The sequence below is a fragment of the Zalophus californianus genome, chromosome 14, assembly GCF_009762305.2.
Source record: "Zalophus californianus isolate mZalCal1 chromosome 14, mZalCal1.pri.v2, whole genome shotgun sequence".
Lineage (NCBI taxonomy): Eukaryota > Metazoa > Chordata > Mammalia > Carnivora > Otariidae > Zalophus > Zalophus californianus.
This window is the reverse complement of record NC_045608.1, coordinates 44639398-44660077: the sequence shown is the minus strand read 5'-3', so window position 1 is coordinate 44660077 and position 20680 is coordinate 44639398. Positions and strand designations below refer to the sequence as shown.

The window sequence follows — 20680 nt, the reverse complement described above, 5'->3', positions numbered from 1 at the left end:
ATAAATTAAAAAAAAAAAAAATCTAAAAATAAATAAGTAAAAATAAAATAAAGTGGATGACCAGTGAGAAAATAATTTTCCCAAAAAATAATAATAAAATAAAAACCAAAAAGTATCACCTTAAATAATTTTTAAAACCCAATTTAAACATTTTCTGATTCCATGAACTCTGACACACTATTTAGTAATTTTCACTAGTCTGCTGACTCACCTAGCACAGGGCAGTGATCTCTGTAGAAAGAACCTCCTTTGGCATCCTGGACACACTTGAGATCAGACTAAGAAGAAAAGAAACCAGAAAAATCACGCTTGAAAACTTCAAGTATAGCTCAGTACCTAAAATAGGCAAAAATGTTCATTCAGAACATACCCTCAGCAAAAGTTAAGAGTAGTTCTAAGTTAACAGTCACACTAAACACTGCCTTCAAAAGCACCCATTAAAAATTAAAAGACTGGTCATACTTCATTTACTTTTAGCTTTCCTTCAAAGTTCAAAATTAAAATGCCTAGATCTTTACCATTAAAATATTTTCAAAAACACATAAGACCACAACAAATACCTAGTATTTAAAATGTACATAATATTCCATTTTAAAGATACTTTTACCAAAAAAAAAGAGCACAATTCATTTGTTCTTTTCAATTTTATGACACACACAAGGCAGGTATTAACTAAGTTAATAAAGAAAATTATCCAAAACCAAACAGACAGAAAATAGAAAAGGATAGGACCCAATCCCATCTTGGGTTCCTTAGCCAGTTAATTTTCCTATTTATGTAAACTTTAGTCCTTACTTCATAACTTGGTTAACTCAAGTTCCTTTCCACTTAGTTTTTATAAGAAAACAAATTATTTAAGTATCTGAGTGGGGAGGCAGTTGTGATATAATCAGAAGTATAGAAAATGTGAACTTAGAAGAGCAACCTTGGGAGTTACTATAAAAATTAGGTTTACTTAAAAGTGCCTAATAGTATATAGGGGATCGGTATCTTACTTGCTGTATTAAGGAAAGGAGCTCCTTTACAGACAGACACACACACACACACACACAATTCAACTCTCTTTTTTATAGCCTCTTTTGCCACTAGAGCATCACATTTAGCTCAGTCCTAGCCAAAGAGACACAGGGGTCAAATTTTTTAATGTGATACTTTAACCCAGCAATTCCACTTCTAGGAATCTATCCTAAAAAAATACACCCATAAACATGCAAAGATACATGTACAAGGATGCTTACTGAAACAATGCTTGCAACAATTAAAAAAAAAAAAAACCCAGATACCATCAACAGAAACCTTATTAAATGGCATAACCATAGAGAGGAGTACTACTCAGCCATCAAAAACGATCAATCTATATATGTACACCACGCATTAAGTATCTCTGCACATAGAACTTCTAAGGCTTCATCTGAAGCAAGTTAATAATCAGAATCCCAAAAAATTCACATTTTAAAAACAGGGGGAGGCATAAAAATACTAATGAAAAACTGATAACTAATGCTATATACTAGTATTAAAATTGGCAAATCAAGTATTTGTTTCGATTCACATCGTTGGCTTTTTAATTTATCCCATATAAACTTATTCCACATAAATGGAATAGATTAAAAGGGGACAGTGGGATCTTTCTCCCCTCCTACCAAGGGACATAAAACAGTTGGGATAAAACAAAATTTAAAGAATTCTTTGAAGGAGGAATATATTCAAGATGGAAAAGATGTAAAAGGCATTAATATTTTGGCATTAATATTTAGTTGTACTCCATAAATTAAATAGCTGAGGTCAAAATTTGAACAGTGATCCATGAAATGCAGAAATACAGGGCAATCCATTGAATAAACCACCATTATTCTTCTAAGCACATAACTGAAATGTTTTTAGGTCAATCATTTTTTTTCTACCCATTTTATTTTTTTAAATTAACATATAATGAATTATTTGTTTCAGGGGTACAGGTCTGTGATTCATCAGTCTTACACAACACCCAGTGCTCACCACAACACATACCCTCCCCAAATGTCCATCACCCAGCTACCTCATCCCCCCACCCACCTCCCCTCCAGCAACCCTCAGTCTGTTTCCAAAGATTAAGAGTCTCTTATGGTTTGTCTCCCTCTCCAGTTTTGTCATTTTATTTTTCCTTCACTTCCCCTATGATCCTCTGCCTTGTTTCTTAAATTCTGCATATCAGTGAGATATGATAATTGTCTTTCTCTGATTGACTTATTTCACTTAGCATAATACCCTCTAGTTCCATCCATGTCGTTGCAAGTGGCAAGATTTCGATTTTTGATGGCTGCGTAATATTCCATTGTATACACACACACACACACACACACACACACACACACACACATCTTCTTTATCCATTCATCTGTTGATGGACATCTGGGCTCTTTCCATAGTTTGGCTATTGTGGACATTGCTGCTATAAACACTGGGGTGCAGGTGCCCCTTTGGATCACTACATTTGTATCTTTGGGGTAAATACCCAGTAGTGCAATTGCTGGGTCATAGGGTAGCTCTGTTTTCAACTTTTTGAGGAACCTCCATACTGTTTTCCAGAGTGGCTGCACCAGCTTGCATTCCCAAGATCAAACATTTTCAATCACCAACAGTACTCTTTAAAAATAGAAGGGAAAAAAATCTCCTTAAAAACAACTTTAATACCTACTATAATTTATACTTTTATTAGCTACCAGAGCTAGAATGATTATCCTATAAAAACCTCATTATAATACTATACTCTGTGCCCATGCTGAGGAGCAGCCTTACAGATGATTCTAAAACTTTTTGATAGATTTTAGTAAATAAGTCCCTAACTCAGATTTATAAGGGATCAGCTCTACACAATCAACATATAGTAAGCTACCCAAATATTAACTGAGGACAAAAGCATATTTACTATTAAATAGCTTAAGCAAATGTACTAAAAATGTAAAGTTTATTACATCCTCACTTTACAGATTTTCTTCCTACTGCAAATTCATGATTCAGATGGCTGTATTCTGACAAAATATGACAAAAGAAAAAAAAAGGAATACAGTAAGAGCTACTTTTATTTCCCTTCTTTCATCTATCCAATATTTTTATCTTTTGTGATTCTTACTACTCACCATGCCCTCAAAGCCAACTCTGTAAAGGTTCTTAGCACCATTATCCCAGAGAACATATGCTGCACTATGTGGGCTTGACGCACTCCAGTCCTGGATTTCTGTTACCTAAGAGAATTGTCAGAGAAAACAATTTTTTAAAAGGGGAGGGGAGAGGAGAGTTCTCTTAATTATATTTAAAATCTCACATATCATTTCAGCTATCATCCTCTTTAACAGGATCATGAAAAATATTTACATAAGTCACTTCTAACATATAACTCAATTATAACTAGAGACATATTTCCAGAATTATAAGATAATTTCTAAAATCATTACAGAAATTTTGAATTGGGAGGCTTAGTGACTACAGTAATAGATTTACCAGAAAATACGTAACTCAATACAAAATTTTAAATTTTGATTCTGAAAGGGTTCCCTTTAAGAACAGTGTATTATTTTAAACCCATTATTCATTACAAAATTGAAAATCTTTGACCAGATACCCAGAATGATTCAAGATAAATATGCTCTCTGGTGAGCTAAAAGCTGAGAAGCACAAGGCTCAATGCCAATGTTTAAGGAAGATGAGTTGACGTTGCTCCTCCAGCTCTATATCCTTCAGCTGCCCCCAAAGGCAAGCCATCTAAGCTAAAACACTATGCCTACAATGGAAACCCAGACACAATCTCTAGGCCCCACATCCAACAGGCTGATTCATAAGCTCTTTTGACATAAAAAAAAAAAAAAAAACCCACCAACAACTGGGGTTGCTACTTGCTTAAGGGCCAAGAATCAACTGCATAAAAGTAATACAAAATGAGCACTGAACTGGGTATTCTCAAGTAAACCAGTCTATAGCTAAGAATGGGGAGCTGCACATGTGCAACTCATTACTTTTCTCCATCCTGATGCATGTAATCAGCCACCCTTTACAGTTACTTAGAATGCCAGGCTGATGTTACATATAATTTTTAAAGCATGACCTTAAAGTATAATTTTAAAGCATAACCTATTTAAAAAAAGACACATAATAATCCTTCCTTGTTTTTACCCTAAACTAAAAAAAGATCATTTTGTAAGCTACGTGTTTTGATGCTTTTGTAAAGATAAAAAGGCTTTAAGATTTAATCAAACATTTGAGAAATATTTTAAATTGTTATTATATAAGTCTACTTATTTTTAATTTTGAAATAAATCATATATTATAAAAAATATAATATATATAAACTTTAAAGAATAAAAAATGAAATGAATACCAGCCTATGAAAAAGAACATCACCAGTACTTTTCAAGTCCACTGTGTGCTTCCCATAAAGCCCATTCTCCTGGCCTCCCAACAGAGGTAACTACCACCTTGAATTTACAGTCCATCACTGCACTGCTTTACTTTATGATTTGCACAACTAACCACTGTATAACATTATAAAGCAACAACTTCTAACACTCTAAAGTGAAATATGTGATCTTTAGTAAAACATTCCTTCTGATTATAAAGCATTCTACTTCGTTTGTTTTAAAAACGCAATGCTAGGAGGGCACCTGGGTGGCTTAGTTGGTTAGGCATCTGCCTTCAGCTCAGGTCGTGACAAGCCCAGCCACCTACCGACCTACTACCGGCTCCCTGCTCAGTGGGAAGCTTGTTTTCCCTCTCCCTCTGCCCACCCCCCCACTCATGCTTGCGCACTCTCTCTCAAATAAATGAATAAAATCTTAAAAAAAAAAATGCAATGCCAGGGGCACCTGGGTGGCTCAATCGGTTGAGCATCCAACTCTTATTTTCAGCTCAGGGTGTGATCCTGGGATCATGAGATCCAGTCCCGGAGCCTGCTTAAGATTCTCTCTCCCTCTGCCCCTGCCCCACATACTTGCACTCTCTCTCTCTAAAATAGATAAATAAATCCTTAAAAAAAAATGCTAGATCAGATAAGTCTCTATTGTTTTTTTAAAGATTTTATTTATTTGAGAGAGAGACAAAGAGAGAGAGAACATGAACAGGAAGGAGAGAGAGAAGCAGGCTGGTCACGGGGCTTGATCCCAGGACCCTGGGATCACGACCTGAGCTGAAGGCAGATGCCTAACCGACTGAGCTACACAGGCACCCCATAAGTCTGTATTTTTATGAGGCACAAAAAAGCATTTGACTAAAAAACAAACACTACAAATTTTATTTAAATCAAATTCATCTTATATTTCAAATTACTTGAGATACAAGTTCATTAGTTAAGCTCTGAATCCTAAATGAAATTCATTTGTTAATATGATCTGACTTATTGAGGGGGAAACAAAGTGGAAGGCTTAAGAAAGTAGCTACATTAATTTTATAATTTCAATTTTGATTAAGAAAGATGCGCAGAATAGCTGCTAAAACCGTCAGATAAAAGGTTGCTGAGGAACTCTATAAAAGAATCAAACTGATAATACCTGCCTCCATTGATCAATCTTAACATCACTAACAGTAAGATAATCAGATGTGATGCAACAGAGAGCACTGAGCACTACTCGTGAGGTTCTCTTGCCAAAACAAAATTGAGCCCTAATCTAATCAAGTCTCTATCTCTAACCACTAGTTTATAAGAAACACGAGGATTAGAGGAACAAGTAAAAGAATACCATATAGAATCACAGGAAAAATCCAAAGAACCTGATTTCTTCAACAAATAAATGGAATTTTTAAAAAATATTGACAAATTTTGAAGTTGGGTGTTGGGTGCATGGGAATTTGTTACACTGTCTTTCTACTCTGATGTATGTTTGAAATTCTCCATAATAGGGGTGCCTGGGTGGCTCAGTTGGTTAAGCGACTGCCTTCGGCTCAGGTCATGATCCTGGAGTCCCGGCATTGAGTCCCACATCGGGCTCCCTGCTCAGCAGGGAATCTGCTTCTTCCTCTGACCCTCCCCTCTCATGTGCTCTCTCTCTCTTTCTCAAATAAATAAAATCTAAAAATAAAAAAAATTTTTTTAAAGAAATTCTCCATAATAAAAAGCTTTTTAGGGGCGCCTGGGTGGCTCAATCGGCTGAGCTTCTAACTCTTGATTTCGGCTCAGGTCGTTATCTCAGGGTCGTTAGATCAAGTCCCAAGTCGGGCTCTGCGCTCAGCACAGAGTTTTCCTGAGATTCTCTCCCCCCCCCCCAGCCCCTCCCTCCACTCGTACACATGCACTCTCTAATAAATAAAAATTCGTTTTAAAAAGTTTTCTTCAAAGAAATACATTTAATGTACCTATCTATAACACAACTGAAACATATTCAGAAGCATTTCTAAAATGAAAATGGTCTTCAAATACTAGGACAGTAGTGGTACTTGAGAAACCCTTTAAGAATACACAACACAGGGACGCCTGGGTGGCTCAGTCAGTTAAGCGTCTGCCTCCGGCTCAGGTCATGATCCCAGGATCCTGGGATCAAGCCCTGCATCGGTCTCCTTGCTCAATGGGGCGCCTGCTTCTCCCTCTGCCTGCCACTTCCCCTGCTTGTGCTATCTCTCTCTCCCTCTCTCTAATAAATAAAATCTTATAAAAATAAAAAGAATATACTACTCATTTCCATGGTGTCTTTGCATCATGTCTGCCAAATCCTACCCTTGACATATTTATTTTTGTGTATGAACTTTGTTATCACCATGCAAATCATGGGACATGTTGGCATGTGGCAGGCCAAAGACTGTCAGTGCTGCACGCTCAGCCTGGGCTGGTATGTACCCTTAATATAGCTCATACTGGCCATTTAGTTGAGCACATGCCGTAATGGCAGTGGGGTGAGAATTATAAGCCTCACACACAGGTTAAAAAAAAAATAGATAAGAAAAGAAGACACTACACACTATTTATGTGGGTTAACCAGGGGATTGGGCTAAAGCAGACTGCACTGAAGGGAAAAAGAGACTTCTTCACACATTCTTCATATACACACTCGGGCAAAAATAAAAGATAATAAAAATCACATTTAATCTCAAACATGTTCTTAAACAGACTTATTATATTAAGTTCCCTTACTCAGTCACATGTAGAGGTTGGTTTATTTTTCCTCATTATGTTCTTAAAATGCAACATGGATTAAATCATAACAAACCAAAAATGTAATTCTGATGACTCAAAACTTCAAAAATGCCTACTTACTATGCCCCCAAACAGTGCCAAAATAACAGAAACTCAGAAAGTTCCATCTATGATGGGGCTTCAGACTTCAAAACCTACCTTCAAAAGCTGATGAAAAAATAATTTCCAACCCTCTGACCATATAATTGCGAGGAAGAATAAAAAGTTAAAAAAAATTTAGAATGAAAATATTAAAAATGTACTTCTCACGCACTTTCAAAAGAAGCTATTAGAAGTGTACTCTACCAAAAGAAAGTGCAAGCTAAGTAAGATGATACAATAGGATACAGAAAACATGAGATCTAGCCAAGAAAGAGGCAAAGGCATCCATCAAAGGGAGCTTCCAGGATGACTGCTGGGCACCAGGTATCAAGGTTGTTCTGTGCAAATTGCAGCCATGTGATTCACAGGTCAGATGTGCTGAAGACTATCATCAAAATCCCCACTGCCACTGTACCATTTTATTGACCTGAGGACACTTGGCCCATGTGTCCCTGACCCAAATTCTCAATTGCACTTGGCTTGTTTAGACGAAGTAATAATGAAGTTCCTACCCTTCCCTCTACCCCTATTCCCTGCCACCTAGATCAGCTGAGGTCTCTCATTTTACACCACAAAATGTTCTGCTTTGACCTACTGCTAAAACTTTGAGGTGGATCATAGTAAGCTTGGAAGCAAAAAACACATAGTAACTCATCCCCTCTAACCGTATTCCTGGCCAAGGCCCACCACCTGGCCCATACTTCTGCCCTGCCTGAGGTCCTGTGTGAAGCCCTGTTTCCCAGGACCTTGCCCATTGACTACCCCAGAATTCTTGTCAACTCCCAGGGAAGCAAGACAGGTTAACCAGAGACTATCCAGTTTTTATTGTCCTGGGAACTACAATCTAAAAGTGGCAATTCTACTCTATCCTTACAATAACTAAATTTGTGCTTGCTACTGGTCTTTTCAAAAATGAAATCCTAAATGTTGTGGGACACAGCACTGTCCTATAGCAATAAAGAAAAACAATGGAATAAGGACAGCAAAAATCCATTATCTTGGGGGGGCTTACAACTATGAAAGGCTAAAAAGTAGCCTTTTAAAGGTATTCATAAGGGTGCCTGGGTGGCTCAGTTGGTTGGGCGACTGCCTTCGGCTCGGGTCATGATCCTGGAGTCCTGGGATCGAGTCCCACATCGGGCTCCCTGCTCACCGGGGAGTCTGCTTCTCCCTCTGATCCTCTTCCCTCTTGTGCTCTCTATCTCTCATTCTCTCTTTCTCTCAAATAAATAAATAAAATCTTTATAAAAATAAATAAATAAATAAAGGTACTCATAACATTCTATTCTTTAATCTGTATAGTGGGAACAAAAGTGTTCATTTTACTGCTATTCTTTACACTTTCACATATTTTATACATTCTTCTGTACGATACAGAACTGCTATGTTTGTGGAAGTTGTTGACCATACAAGCGGCCTCACTAAGGAGGAAAGTAGAGCAGACATCCAGCCCACACTCTACTTATCAAGACCTATGCACTGGGGCAAGACTGTTTCCTACCCCCACCCACAAAAGGGTGCCTTCTCTTTGCAACGGGCTTGCCAAGCATGCCCCATAGCACTCCATCCATCTAGAGGTGGTGCCTCTTCCAAATTCACACTGCTCTATTTTTCTTTTCAAAGCAGTGCTCCTCAAATTTTGATGTGCATATAAATGACCTAGGGAATTTTGTTATAATGAAGATCCTGATTTAGAAGGACTAGAAGAAAGGGGACCTATTACATTTCTAACCAGCTGTCAGGTAACACCTATGCTGCTGGTCCACAGCCCATACTACAGTCACAGAATTTAGATTTATATTTTTTGCCTATCAAATCTAATTAGAATATAGGTTTCAGGAGAGTAGGAACTTTGTCTCTTTTGTCCACTGTCATATCCCTGATGTTTGGAAGAGAACCTTGCACATATTAAGTGTTCAATAAATATTTACCAAATTAAAAAAAAAACAAAGTTTGCTTCCTTAGTAAAAATCAAAGTACTTAAAATACAATGGCTAAAACACATATGTCTGTCTTCCAAACATTAACATTACACCTTATTATTTAAAATGAAATCAATGTAACAATACTCAAATAACAATTTAGAAAACATGTATTAGGGAAAAAAAGAAAATACGTATTTGAAAAAAAATTGAAAAATTTTAAATTCAAAAGAATCTATACTAAGTTACCCCAATATCTCTGGCTACCCTCCCCAATTTTTTTTAAAGATTTTATTTATTTATTTGAGAGAGACAGAGATAGCAAGAGAGAGCACAAGGAAGAGGGAGAAGCAGGCTCCCCACTGGGCAAGGAGCCCGATGTGGGGCTCGATTCAGGACCCCAGGATCATGACCTGAGCCGAAGGAAGACGCCCACCCAGGCACCACTATCCCCTCTGCCAATTAAACAAGCTATACAAAAATTCCCTTCGGAATAACTGCTATAATTGACTCCTGGATAATTACCTGAGAAAGGTAACAGAGTTAAGTAGACTGGATAACAAAAGTAGATGCCTATAACCCCCCACCAGAAACAGGCCTTCAAGGGAATTAAATATAAAACAAGTAAATTCAAATGAAATGTTATTAACAACAAAGTCAAAAGCATGATATACTGCTTAGGGAGGACTGACCCAAAAAGGATGCTCAGAATTGCATTCTTGGCAAGAAAATGGCAATATGAAGCCAAAAAGTAGAAAGGTAAAATCTACCCAACAACCTTCTCAATGAATATCAATATCTACAACAGGGTAGGAACAATCTTTATTCTTCCAGAAAAAAAAGAAATAAAGATTTTAAAAATTGTTACTGGTATGAGAAAAAATGGACCAAGAAATTCAGTTATAATAATAAAAATCTTCTGAACATACAATATTCTAGAATAACATGATGAATTAATAAAAAAAAAAATGTCACCTTTCCCCTTCGTCCATTTCCTCCATCTTGATCTTCCCACTGCCAGTCCACTCCTCGTACCACTCTGGCACCTGCAAAGATCCCTCTGGCTGTAATCTTCTTAGATTTTCTACGAGACTCTAACAGAACCCTAAAAATAAAAGTATTTATTTTTAAATTATATAAAAGTGGGTTAAGGGATGCCTGGGTGGCTCAGTCGGTTAAGCGTCTGCCTTCAGCTCAGGTCATGATCCCAGGGTCCTGGGATGGAGCCCCACATCCGACTCCTTGCTCAGCGGGAAGCCTGCTTCTCCCTCTGCCTGCCGTTCCCCCTGCTTGTGCTCTCTCTCTGACAAATAAATAAATAAAATCTTTAAAAAAACAAAAAAAAAGGTGGGTTAACAGTAATTTATTTATTTGTATATATGTAAACTTTTTTTGAGAGAGTGAGGGTGGTGGGGGGGATGATGATCCCAGCAGGCTCCACACCCAGTACAGAGCCCAATGCCAGCCTTGATCTCATGACCCTGAGCTCAAGACCTGAGATGAAATCACGGGTTGGATGCCTAACTGACTCAGGAATTTTTTTTTTAAGATTTTTTTTAAATCATTTGAGAGAGGAAGCGAGCAAGTGCAGGGAGGGGCAGAGGGAGAGGGAGAGAATCTCAAGCAGACTCCCCACTAAGCATGGAGCCTGACCCAGGGCTCAATCCCCTGACCCTGAGATCATGACCTAAGCAAAAACCAAGAGTCAGACGCTCAACTGAGCCACCCAGGCACCCCAATTTATTTTTAAAAATAAAATAAAAAGGTTATCTTTAAAAATATAAAAGATTTTTTCTTTGTTCTAGTTAATACCTTAATAGCATGACACATAAATACCTTTACGTTCCACAGGTGATGATGATGACAGTAGTTAGAAAAATAATAATATCTAATATTTACTGAGCTTTTACTATAAGTAAAGCACTCACAAAAGTATAAAAGTCTATTACACTCCTTTAGAGAGGGTATTGTTATATTTTATCCATTTTACAAATGAGGAAACAGTCTCAAAGAGGTGATTTATCCAGGGTCACAAAAGCTAAATAATAATGAATGGAATCAACATATGAATCCAATCTAACCACTTCAGAGTATCACTATATCCTTCACCACTTTCTAAGTGGCAAACTCAAATCTCTACAACTGCCAGAGAAATAACATAAATTAAGGCCAAAAAGATAACACCACAGCAATGACAAATGGCAACAAGCGGCACTTGATCCCAGGCTCAGGAAGACAAGAGGCAGTGGTAGGGACTTTGGTGAATTCAAGACCATGAGTTGTCTAGAGGGTACAGATGCTCCTCTGTCAGCCAACTGTTACCATGATCAAATGCCCAGTGCTGACAGTCTTTGGGTATGTGTGTGCGCGTGCGCAGATGTGGGTGTCCAAAAATTCAGAACACAGTATGGGCCAAGTAAAATACATTGGTGTTGACCTAACACTAACTTGTCTCCGAAGTACTGAATACTTAAGGAGGACTATGGACCTTGAAAAAAATCTACACTCAACAATCTGGACCAGCTTGGTTCTCCAAGGCCGTCTTTCCTTTGTTCTTCTATATCCTTCTCATTCATAAAAATCAAAAAAGGTTTGGGGTTTTTCCTTTTGTTTTGCTAATTTTACCTCATTATTCTACTCATTTTTTAGAATATCTTTATTATGTTATTACCCTAACTTTAAAAATTGTAAGCAAAAAGAGAAGAATAAACAACTTGTTTAAAACTACTCAGTTAATAAAAGGCAGGACCAGGATTTGAACTGGCACACTTTTTTTTTTTTAAGATTTTATTTATTTATTTGACGGAGCGAGAAAGACAGCACAAGCAGGGGAAGCAGCAGCAGGAGAGGGAGAAGCAGGCTCCCCACCAAGCAGAGAGCCCAACACGGGGCTCGATCCCAGGACCCTGGGTTCATGACCTGAGCCGAAGGCAGATGTTTAACCGACTGAGCCACCCAGGTGTCCCAGAACTGGGACAGTCTTATACCTAAATCCATTCTTCTACTACTCCCGCTGCCTCCCTATGACTGGCTAGATTCTTGCTCCTATACATTATTGCTATCTATGTACAAAAGAAGATTCAATCACCTGAAACTCTGTACCAATTCACAATTAATATTCCTCTCTCTTTGCTAAGACACTTAATACTCTCTATATACAGTCTAAAACATCACATGATAATCACTACTGGTCAAATAATCTCTTAGTTTATAAATTCTTTAAGAGGGAAAAAGAAAACAGAATACTGTGCTTTAAGGGCACCTTAAGGGCTCAGTTGGTTGAGCATCCAACTCTTGATTTCAGCTCAGGTCATGATCTCAAGGTCATGAGATTGAGCCCCGAGTCAGGCTCCACACTCAGCAGGGAGTCTGCTTTGAGATTCTCTCTCTCCCTCTCCCTCTGCCCCTTCCCCTGCTTACTCTCTCCCTCTCTCTCTCGCCAATAAATAAATCTTTAAAAAAAAAAAATACTGTTTTAGTTATCTTCAAATTTACACAAGCCTAGTAGCTGCTACACAGTCTTAATAAAGGCCTGTTGATTCAATCAATGGGCCCTAGTGTTCTTCTGGTAGCGGTTAGCAGAACAGAATGCACAGTAAGAAGAAACAGTGAGCCTCCCTTGGGCCGCCCTTGCTTTTGCAAATACTGAGGAGTGCCAAGTCTCCGTGCCAGAGAAAGAACAGCCCAGATTATCTTGAAAAAATATGTACAGCTCCATCTTCACAGAGCTTTCTTCTCAGTATATGGCAGGCTTAGTCCACATCTAGCCTATTATCTCCTATGTCCTGGTACTAAACCAGCTGTCAGAAGCTATTTCCAAATCCTATTTTTAAGGCTGAATAGTATAAAAAATTGAATGCCATCAAGGAATTATAACTGAAGAAAAATTGTTTACCCTACCGCTCACTTCCTGGTGTAGTAATTCTATAAAAGCGATGTCTTAAATGATGTTTATCTCCGTGATAACACACAGTGCACAAATCATAATTTGTACATTCTGCACATTTCCATCGAATGCCAATGATTGGTTGCTGGCGGCAGGTATCACACATGGTTCCATCATGCTTGATGCCTATTAAAACAAAGATACATGCTTACATTAACGACAAGTATTATTTACGTGAATACTATTCCTTGGGGGAAAAATAAGAACAGCATTTTAAAAAGTAATTCAATAAAGTAGGAAAGAGTATTTCAAATGTACCATATATAGTTTCAAACAACATGTTTCAAGTATTTTAATCAGTACAAATTATAGACTAAACATTTTTTATCATTTCTTTCTTCATTAGTAAGAGTACTTCTCAGTACTTGGGACAGCACTTTTTTGCTGTCATCTATAAACTGAAACTTAGGTTCAATCTAGTGACAGAAAAAAGAATCATTTACTACCAAGTAGATGTTTCAGACTTCAAACACTCAGAATCTTTTGAGGAATTTCAACCTATTCTCCAGGTAAACAATTACTCCAAAAGAAAAAACAAGTTTAGCCTCATGTTAGCCTCATGATAGCATGGAAACTATCAATTAATTTAAGCATCTATCCCTAGGTATTGACAAACTCCCCACCCCAACCAACAAACTTTAGGAAAGGATTACCAAGTCAGTTTCTCAGTGTAAAATGAAACAATATACTATGGTCAGGATGTTCCATTGTTTTCCTTACAGAACAAGAAAAAAGAATGGAAAAAGGAAATAAACATTTGGCAATATGACCTCCACCAAAAATGATGACATGAATGACATAGACAATTAGAACTATAAAAGGGGGGCTCCTGGGTGGCTCAATCGGTTAAGTGTCCACCTTTGGCTCTGGTCACGGTCACAATCCCATCAGGCTCCCTGCTCAGCGGGGAGCCTGCTTCTCCCTCTTCCTCTGCCCCTCCCCACCCCCCCTCCACTCGTGCCCTCTCTCTCTCTCCTCTCTTTCTCCCGAATAAAATCTAAAAAAAAAAAAAAAAAAACTATAAAAGTTACCACTATAAAGTAATGAAAATAACTAACATTTTTGGGTAACAAGATTGGGGATAATGTTCCTTTACTATCCTATTTATATCACTTGATACATTAAAACTAGAAAAAAAAAGTTTTTTAAACCATGTGGGACCTGTGAACATCAGTGTCACTACTTTATGGTAATGGATGGTCAAGCCCCATACTGAACTACAAGCAAGGGTTGTATTGTCCATTCAACACTAACACTCCTGGATTTGAGTTCTGGCTTTCACTAGCTATTATTGTGCCCCTGAAAGAGTCATTTTAACTGAAGTATTTATATATAAAATAATAGTATTTATTTCAAGAAAATGGTGGAGCAGAGAAGTAACGTGGGGTTTAAATAAAACAAGATTGCTTGTGGTGAAGGTGGGTAATAGGGATGTTAATTATATAATTCTCTATTTTGTGTGAGTTTAGAATTTTCCATAATTAAATAAAAGGAGTCACTTTAGTTCTCAGAACTTCAGTTCCCTTTGGAGGAGGCATTATGTTCTTTAAAGGTAAGGGCTGTGGTAGTCCAGTCGCTGCTCTTTTCCAGGCGGGTAAGCCCTAACAGGAGGAATCTAAGAAAGAGTACCGGCTGGCTGTCCTTCCCAGCGCTTGAAGCCCCGCCATGCTCGTCCTTCGAAGCGGCCTGACTAGGGCTCTGGCTATGCGGAAGCTTGCGCCTCAGGTGTGCTCATCTTTTGCTACAGGCCCCAGACAATACGATGGAACACTCTATGAATTTCATACCTATTATCTTAAGCCCTCAAAGATGAATGAGTTCCTGGAAAATACTAAGAAAAACATTCATCTTCGGACAGCTCACTCTGAATTGGTTGGATACTGGAGTGTAGAATTTGGAGGCAGAATGAATAAAGTGTTTCATATTTGGAAGTATGATAATTTTGCTCATCGAACTGAAGTTCGGAAAGCATTGGCCAAAGATAAGGAATGGCAAGAACAGTACCTCATTCCAAATTTGGCTCTTATTGATAAACAGGAGAGTGAGATTACTTATCTGGTACCATGGTGCAAACTAGAAAAGGCTCCAAAAGAAGGTATCTATGAACTAGCTACTTTTCAAATGAAACCTGGTGGGCCAGCTCTGTGGGGTGACCCATTTAAAAGGAGAGTTCATACTCATATCAATCGAGGCTACACAAAACTAGTTGGAGTGTTCCATGCAGAATATGGAGTGCTCAACAGAGTCCATGTTCTTTGGTGGAATGAGAGTGCAAACAGTCGTGCCGCTGGGAGACATCAGTCTCATGAGGATCCCAGGGTTGTGGCAGCTGTTCGGGAAAGTGTTAACTTCCTTGAGTCTCAGAAGAATATGCTTCTGATTCCTATGTCATTTTCACCATTGAAATAGTTTTCCATTGAAATACAAAGCATTGCATTAACTGCTATAAGATGTGTCTGCTAATGGTACTTAAACTCTCCCAAGAGATTCTCATTTTTATATGAAGGAGGTGGTAAGTTAATTTGCTATGTCCTTTGCATTTTTAAAAGCTGCCTCTGTCACCACCACGAGGAAATAGTTCTGTTCATTTTTCCTTTGGCATTTCAGTATTTGTCATACATTAAAAATTGTTGTCATTCCTACAAGACCTTGATTTTTCATTTGTTTCAGAATATCTCTTGTACTCTGTTTTGACAACCCTCTGCTTTTATAGCATTTCCTTATGTTGAAATAATTGTCACATTTCCATGCCTATGATAATATTTCTAAACTATTTATATACATTGTCAAACTTTTCATGTCTATTTTTCTGAAATTTTACAAGTTTTTGTCCAGTAAAGTTTATTTTATAATACTAAATGGGATTCATAAAAATATTAAACATGTTTATTATGGAAAAGTACAATATCATCTTTATCATCTCTCTTAATTTTGGTTTTTACAATAACTACTTATGTGGAAAATAATGTTATTAGATCTTCATATTAAAAACTGTTGAAGACTAATTGGTTTATATGCTGAAATGTCTTCATTTACAATTTATTTTACTAACTTTTACTTCACTTTGGATTACTATTTAACAAAGATACTTGGTACAATCTATCTGTGATAATGTGACATTTATGGTTATGGAAATGTCTACCCTAATAAAAGCCTACAGATACATTCTGGAAAAATAAATAAATAAATAAATAAAGGTAAGGGCTGTTCTGTGGTGCCTGGGTGGCTCAGTGATTAAGCATCTGCCTTCAGCTCAGGTCATGATTCCAGAGTCCTGGAATCGAGCCCTGCATCAGGCTCCCTGCTCAGCAGGAAGCCTGCTTCTCCCTCTCCCACTCCCCCTGCTTGTGTTCCCTCTCTGTCAAATAAATACATAAAAATCTTTAAAAAAAAAAAAAAGAAAGAAAAGAAAAAGGTAAGGGCTGTTCTAAGAATCAAGTAAGAATGTGCTAAATACCCAAGAACTAGAGCACAAAAGTAGTAAAGTTAATACTAAACTCTAGAAGAACTGATACACTATTGCTGCTTCCTGATAAGGGAGGGAAAAAACCCTGTATAATTAATTTTCTATATTCAAGTTTAAAATTCCATAAGGTAACTAGATTCTAAATAAAGAGTCAAACAGGAAGACAAACTTGTGCCTGAGCTGAAATGGTAAATAAAAAGGGGGTAGGAGAAGAACGGTAAAAGGAAGTTGGGATGCCTAGTGAAGTACAAAAGAGCATGATACCCAACACCAAATACGTTTCATGTGCAATCCTTCCGCAGTCTCCTGCCACACAAATGCTTGATCGCAGGGACAGGGAAGATGGCAGACATCAGTACCTACTGCTTTCATTCAGTAACTATTTTACTGCTACTGTGGGCAGGCCCTCTGCTGCTTTCAAGTGTCATCCCTGGTGTAGTATGGATAACAGAAAGGAAGAAAATTAAAGTGGCTAAAAAAGAGGGGTCAAATTGTAAGAAGTTTACACAACGGTCCAGGTGAAAATAATGGTACTTTAAGCCAGGATAAAGCTAGTAGAATTGGAGAGAAAACATTCAGGAGAGATTTAGGACTTGGTGGCTATGGGTTAGAAAACAAAAGATGTAGAAAGTAACCAAAAAAAGTATAAATGAGATCATTCAAGAGAAAACAAAGAGATAAGAGATATTTAGGAACAAACAGTATAATAACTGAAAATTAGAACTGCTCTACTTAAAAAAAGAGAGCCACTAACCAAAAAAAAAAAAAAAGTAACAATGAATCATGGAACACTACATCAAGAACTAATGATGTAATGTATGGTGATTAACATAACAATAAAAAAATTTTTTAAAAAAGCACAAACTTAAAATTGCAACACCTGGGTAGCTCAGTCAGCTAAGCATCTGCCTTCAGCTCGGGTCATGATCCCAGGGTCCTGGGATCCAGTCCCGCAACGGGCTCCCTGCTCAGTGCAGAGCCTGCTTCTCCCTCTCCCTCTGCTGCTCCCTCTGCTGCTCCCTCTGTGCTCTCTTGCTCTCTCTGACAAATAAATAAATAAAATCTTAAAAAAAAAAATTGCAAGTCCAGGCCTCTTAATAGATACTCATCTAAGAAACAAAATGAAAAAGGAATCAGGACAAGTTTCCTAGAAATACTGGATGAATAGACCTTTCAAATGAAAAAAGAAGAAATCTCAGAAGAGCACAGTGTGTATTCAGAGAACCAGGAGCAGCTTCATTTGCTTGGCAGGAATTTGAAATACTGTCAGAGACTTAGAGATAAATTATAGTCACGCTGGGAAATAACAAGACATGATTTCTGACTTGCAGATTAAATTGTTGCATTAAATGGTAAAAACAAGAGTATTTGATTAAAGAAACTAGTTCTCTAACTTACTAGCTAGGTAATGTTCAGAATTAATTTAAACTACTACTCTGGGATCAATATTCTCATCTATAAAATGAGAAAATATTTCCTTTCATGTGTGTTATAGGCTGAATATATTCCCCTCCCCCTAAAATTCATATGTTGTAGCCCTAACTCTGCATGTGCTGATATTTGGAGACAAGACGTATGAGGTAACTAGGTGCTGAAGAGGTAATGAGGGTGGGGCCTCCATAATGAGATTAGTATTCTTAAGAAAGAGAGCTAAGAGGTCTCCCACTCTCTGCCACATGAGGACACAGCCAGAAGGCAACAAGCCAGAAGAGTCCTCACCAAGGAACCCGAATTAGCCAGACCTTGCTCTTAGACTGTCCAACCTCCAGAACTACAAGAAATAAATTCCTGTTGTTAAACCACCACTCTATGGTAGTTTGTTATGGCAGCCCAAGCAGACAAAGATAATATAGAACGGGACCTTGTGATGCTAAAGTGATATACAGAGATAAAAACACTTTGGAAGGCTTTAAAACAAAATGCAAATATAAAGAATTATACTGCACTTAATTTAATCTTAATACAGATTAAATGTACTAATCATCTATTTAAATAGCTTGGTGATCAAAATCATCATATATCCCAAGCAAATCTGGCAACTTATACAGAAAATCAAAGAACTTTTAAATTCTCAATTTCCCAGAAGTACAAATAGGGAACATTCAATTACTCATGCATGGATTACCCCTATTTTAGCAAATTACCTACCTTCTCCATGGCAATTCTCTCATTACTGTTTTATGTCAGGTTTTCCCCCAAAGCTTATGATTTACCTGCAGCTATATCTGTCTTCTCAGTTCCCCTTAAATGTTTTCACTCCAGCACAGCAACAGCGGACACAACTGCCATGCAAGATAGTCCTAAAAACCAGCAGATAATCCACTGCTTCTCAACAGTTGATAATGATATATTCTATCCTATGGCCAATTAAGTCTGACTGCATCAATCATGAAAATTATAATCAGCCATAAGCCCCCCAAAATCATATTCTAAACAGAATGTATACTAAAATTAAAAACCACAGATTTAAAGCCATAAAACTCAAAGCTACTAACATTCACTAGTATTACATGCTTCAGTCATTTAGAATATAAATCAAAAGGCAAAATGCAACCTTTATTCTTTTTTGAGAATATAAATGAATTCACAGAAAAAAGAGTGGTTTTTTTTCATCACATAAGGATTTTTTTTTTAAAGGCCAAATAATCCATAAACTGGGTAATCATCTCTTGGGTTACTAAGAATTTGCTATATTTTACTTTAAATCAATATGTAATCAATTCTTTATAATATTCATTTTGAAAAAAATCTGCAATTATTCCTGTAGCTATTATTTCCCAACACAAATAGGAAATGTTTACAAAGTTAAGAAATTATTCTAGCCCACACAAAGATATTTCTTAAAGTAAATTCTAAAACCAATCAACAGATAAAGATTTTGAAGAACTGGGGCGCCTGAGTGGCTCAGTCATTAAGCTTCCGCCTTCGGCTCAGGTCATGATCCCAGGGTCCTGAGATCGAGCCCCACATCCGGCTCTCTGCTCAGCGGGAAGCCTCCTTCTCCCTCTCCCACTCCCCCTGCTTGTGTTCCCTCAATCGCTGTCTCTCTCTGTCAAATAAATAAATAAAATCTTCAAAAAAAAAGATTTTGAAGAACTATCATAACATAATGTTGACGTAGGACTATTAAACTGAATTTTAAATTTTTATACAACTGCAACTTATAATAAGAAATAGCAAATCACAATATGAGTTTTTTTAAAAATTCACAGGTTTTAATAATGAAATACAGGTATACCCCTGCTCTTTATGTACATTTTATACCAGTTAGATTTCTGAAAACCTGAGTATATATTTACAGTGGAGGAAAGGTGTGGCAGATTGTATTTTCCAAAGGGGGCCACACCAATATATATCCATCTTAATTGCTCTTTTGACAATGTGACAATAACAGATTTTCCTCCCCACTGGACCTGGATGTTTACAATTGCCTAGGTTAACATAAGAAAGCAGAAGTAACAGTGTGTGACTTCTAAGGTTAGATCATAAAAGACAACGCAGGTGCTACTTGTCTGTCTGTGTCTGTCTTTCTCTCTCCCTCAGGACTCATACCCTGCATGCCTTGAGAGTTCTTTTCATCCTAAGTCTGGCTACCCTGAAGCCGCCTATGATAGAAAAGAACATGGAGAGGCCACACAGACACTGCAGAGCAGAGACAAACTGTTCCCCAAGCTGTCTCCAAATCCCCAACCCACGGAAGCAATGAACATATAAATTATTACACACCACCAAGTTCTGGGGTAATCTATAACCATTTTAACTGAAACAAAGCAAGTTTTAAAAAAAAAGTATGAACTTTGTTATAGTTCCCCACAGTACAACATACCAAAAATAAAGATAAATTAAAAAGCTAAATATGAAAACAGAAAATCATAAAAATGCTAGAAAAAACTAAGTTGAACGTATTTACAATTTTGAGTAGTCTTTCTAAGATGACATGAAACCCAGAAGTCACACACATGCCCAAATGAGCACACAGGATACAGATAGAGAAAATCTGAAAATCCACCCCAACTGTTGACAGTGGTTCAGGGTGCAGGAGAATAAGGGAGAGCACTCTCATGTTTTATTATGTGTACTTCTGAACTGTTTAGTTTTATTATAACCAT

The 20680-nt window shown here is 37.4% G+C and overlaps 2 protein-coding genes across 3 annotated transcripts in view; one reads left to right on the top strand and one right to left on the bottom strand.

The window, feature by feature from the left end:
* MIB1 (mindbomb E3 ubiquitin protein ligase 1) overlaps nt 1–20680 on the bottom strand; it is a 133989-nt gene that overhangs the window by 96468 nt on the left and 16841 nt on the right. For both annotated transcript variants that reach the window (XM_027576776.2, XM_027576777.2), the window contains exons 2-5: nt 13060–13231; nt 10135–10264; nt 3120–3224; nt 212–278 (exon numbers count right to left, since the gene is read on the bottom strand). In XM_027576776.2, coding sequence (XP_027432577.1) covers nt 212–278; nt 3120–3224; nt 10135–10264; nt 13060–13231 — 474 coding nt within the window. The remainder of the gene's footprint in view (nt 1–211; nt 279–3119; nt 3225–10134; nt 10265–13059; nt 13232–20680) is intronic.
* LOC113912916 (protein NipSnap homolog 3A-like) lies at nt 14744–15579 on the top strand. Its single transcript, XM_035723978.1, has one exon. It carries the CDS (start codon nt 14771–14773, stop codon nt 15512–15514), a length of 744 nt encoding a protein of 247 aa, XP_035579871.1. The 5' UTR covers nt 14744–14770; the 3' UTR covers nt 15515–15579.

Excerpts from the sequence above, each read along its gene's own strand:
- LOC113912916 (XM_035723978.1), top strand. The coding sequence starts at position 14,771 with ATGCTCGTCCTTCGAAGCGGCCTGACTAGGGCTCTGGCTATGCGGAAG.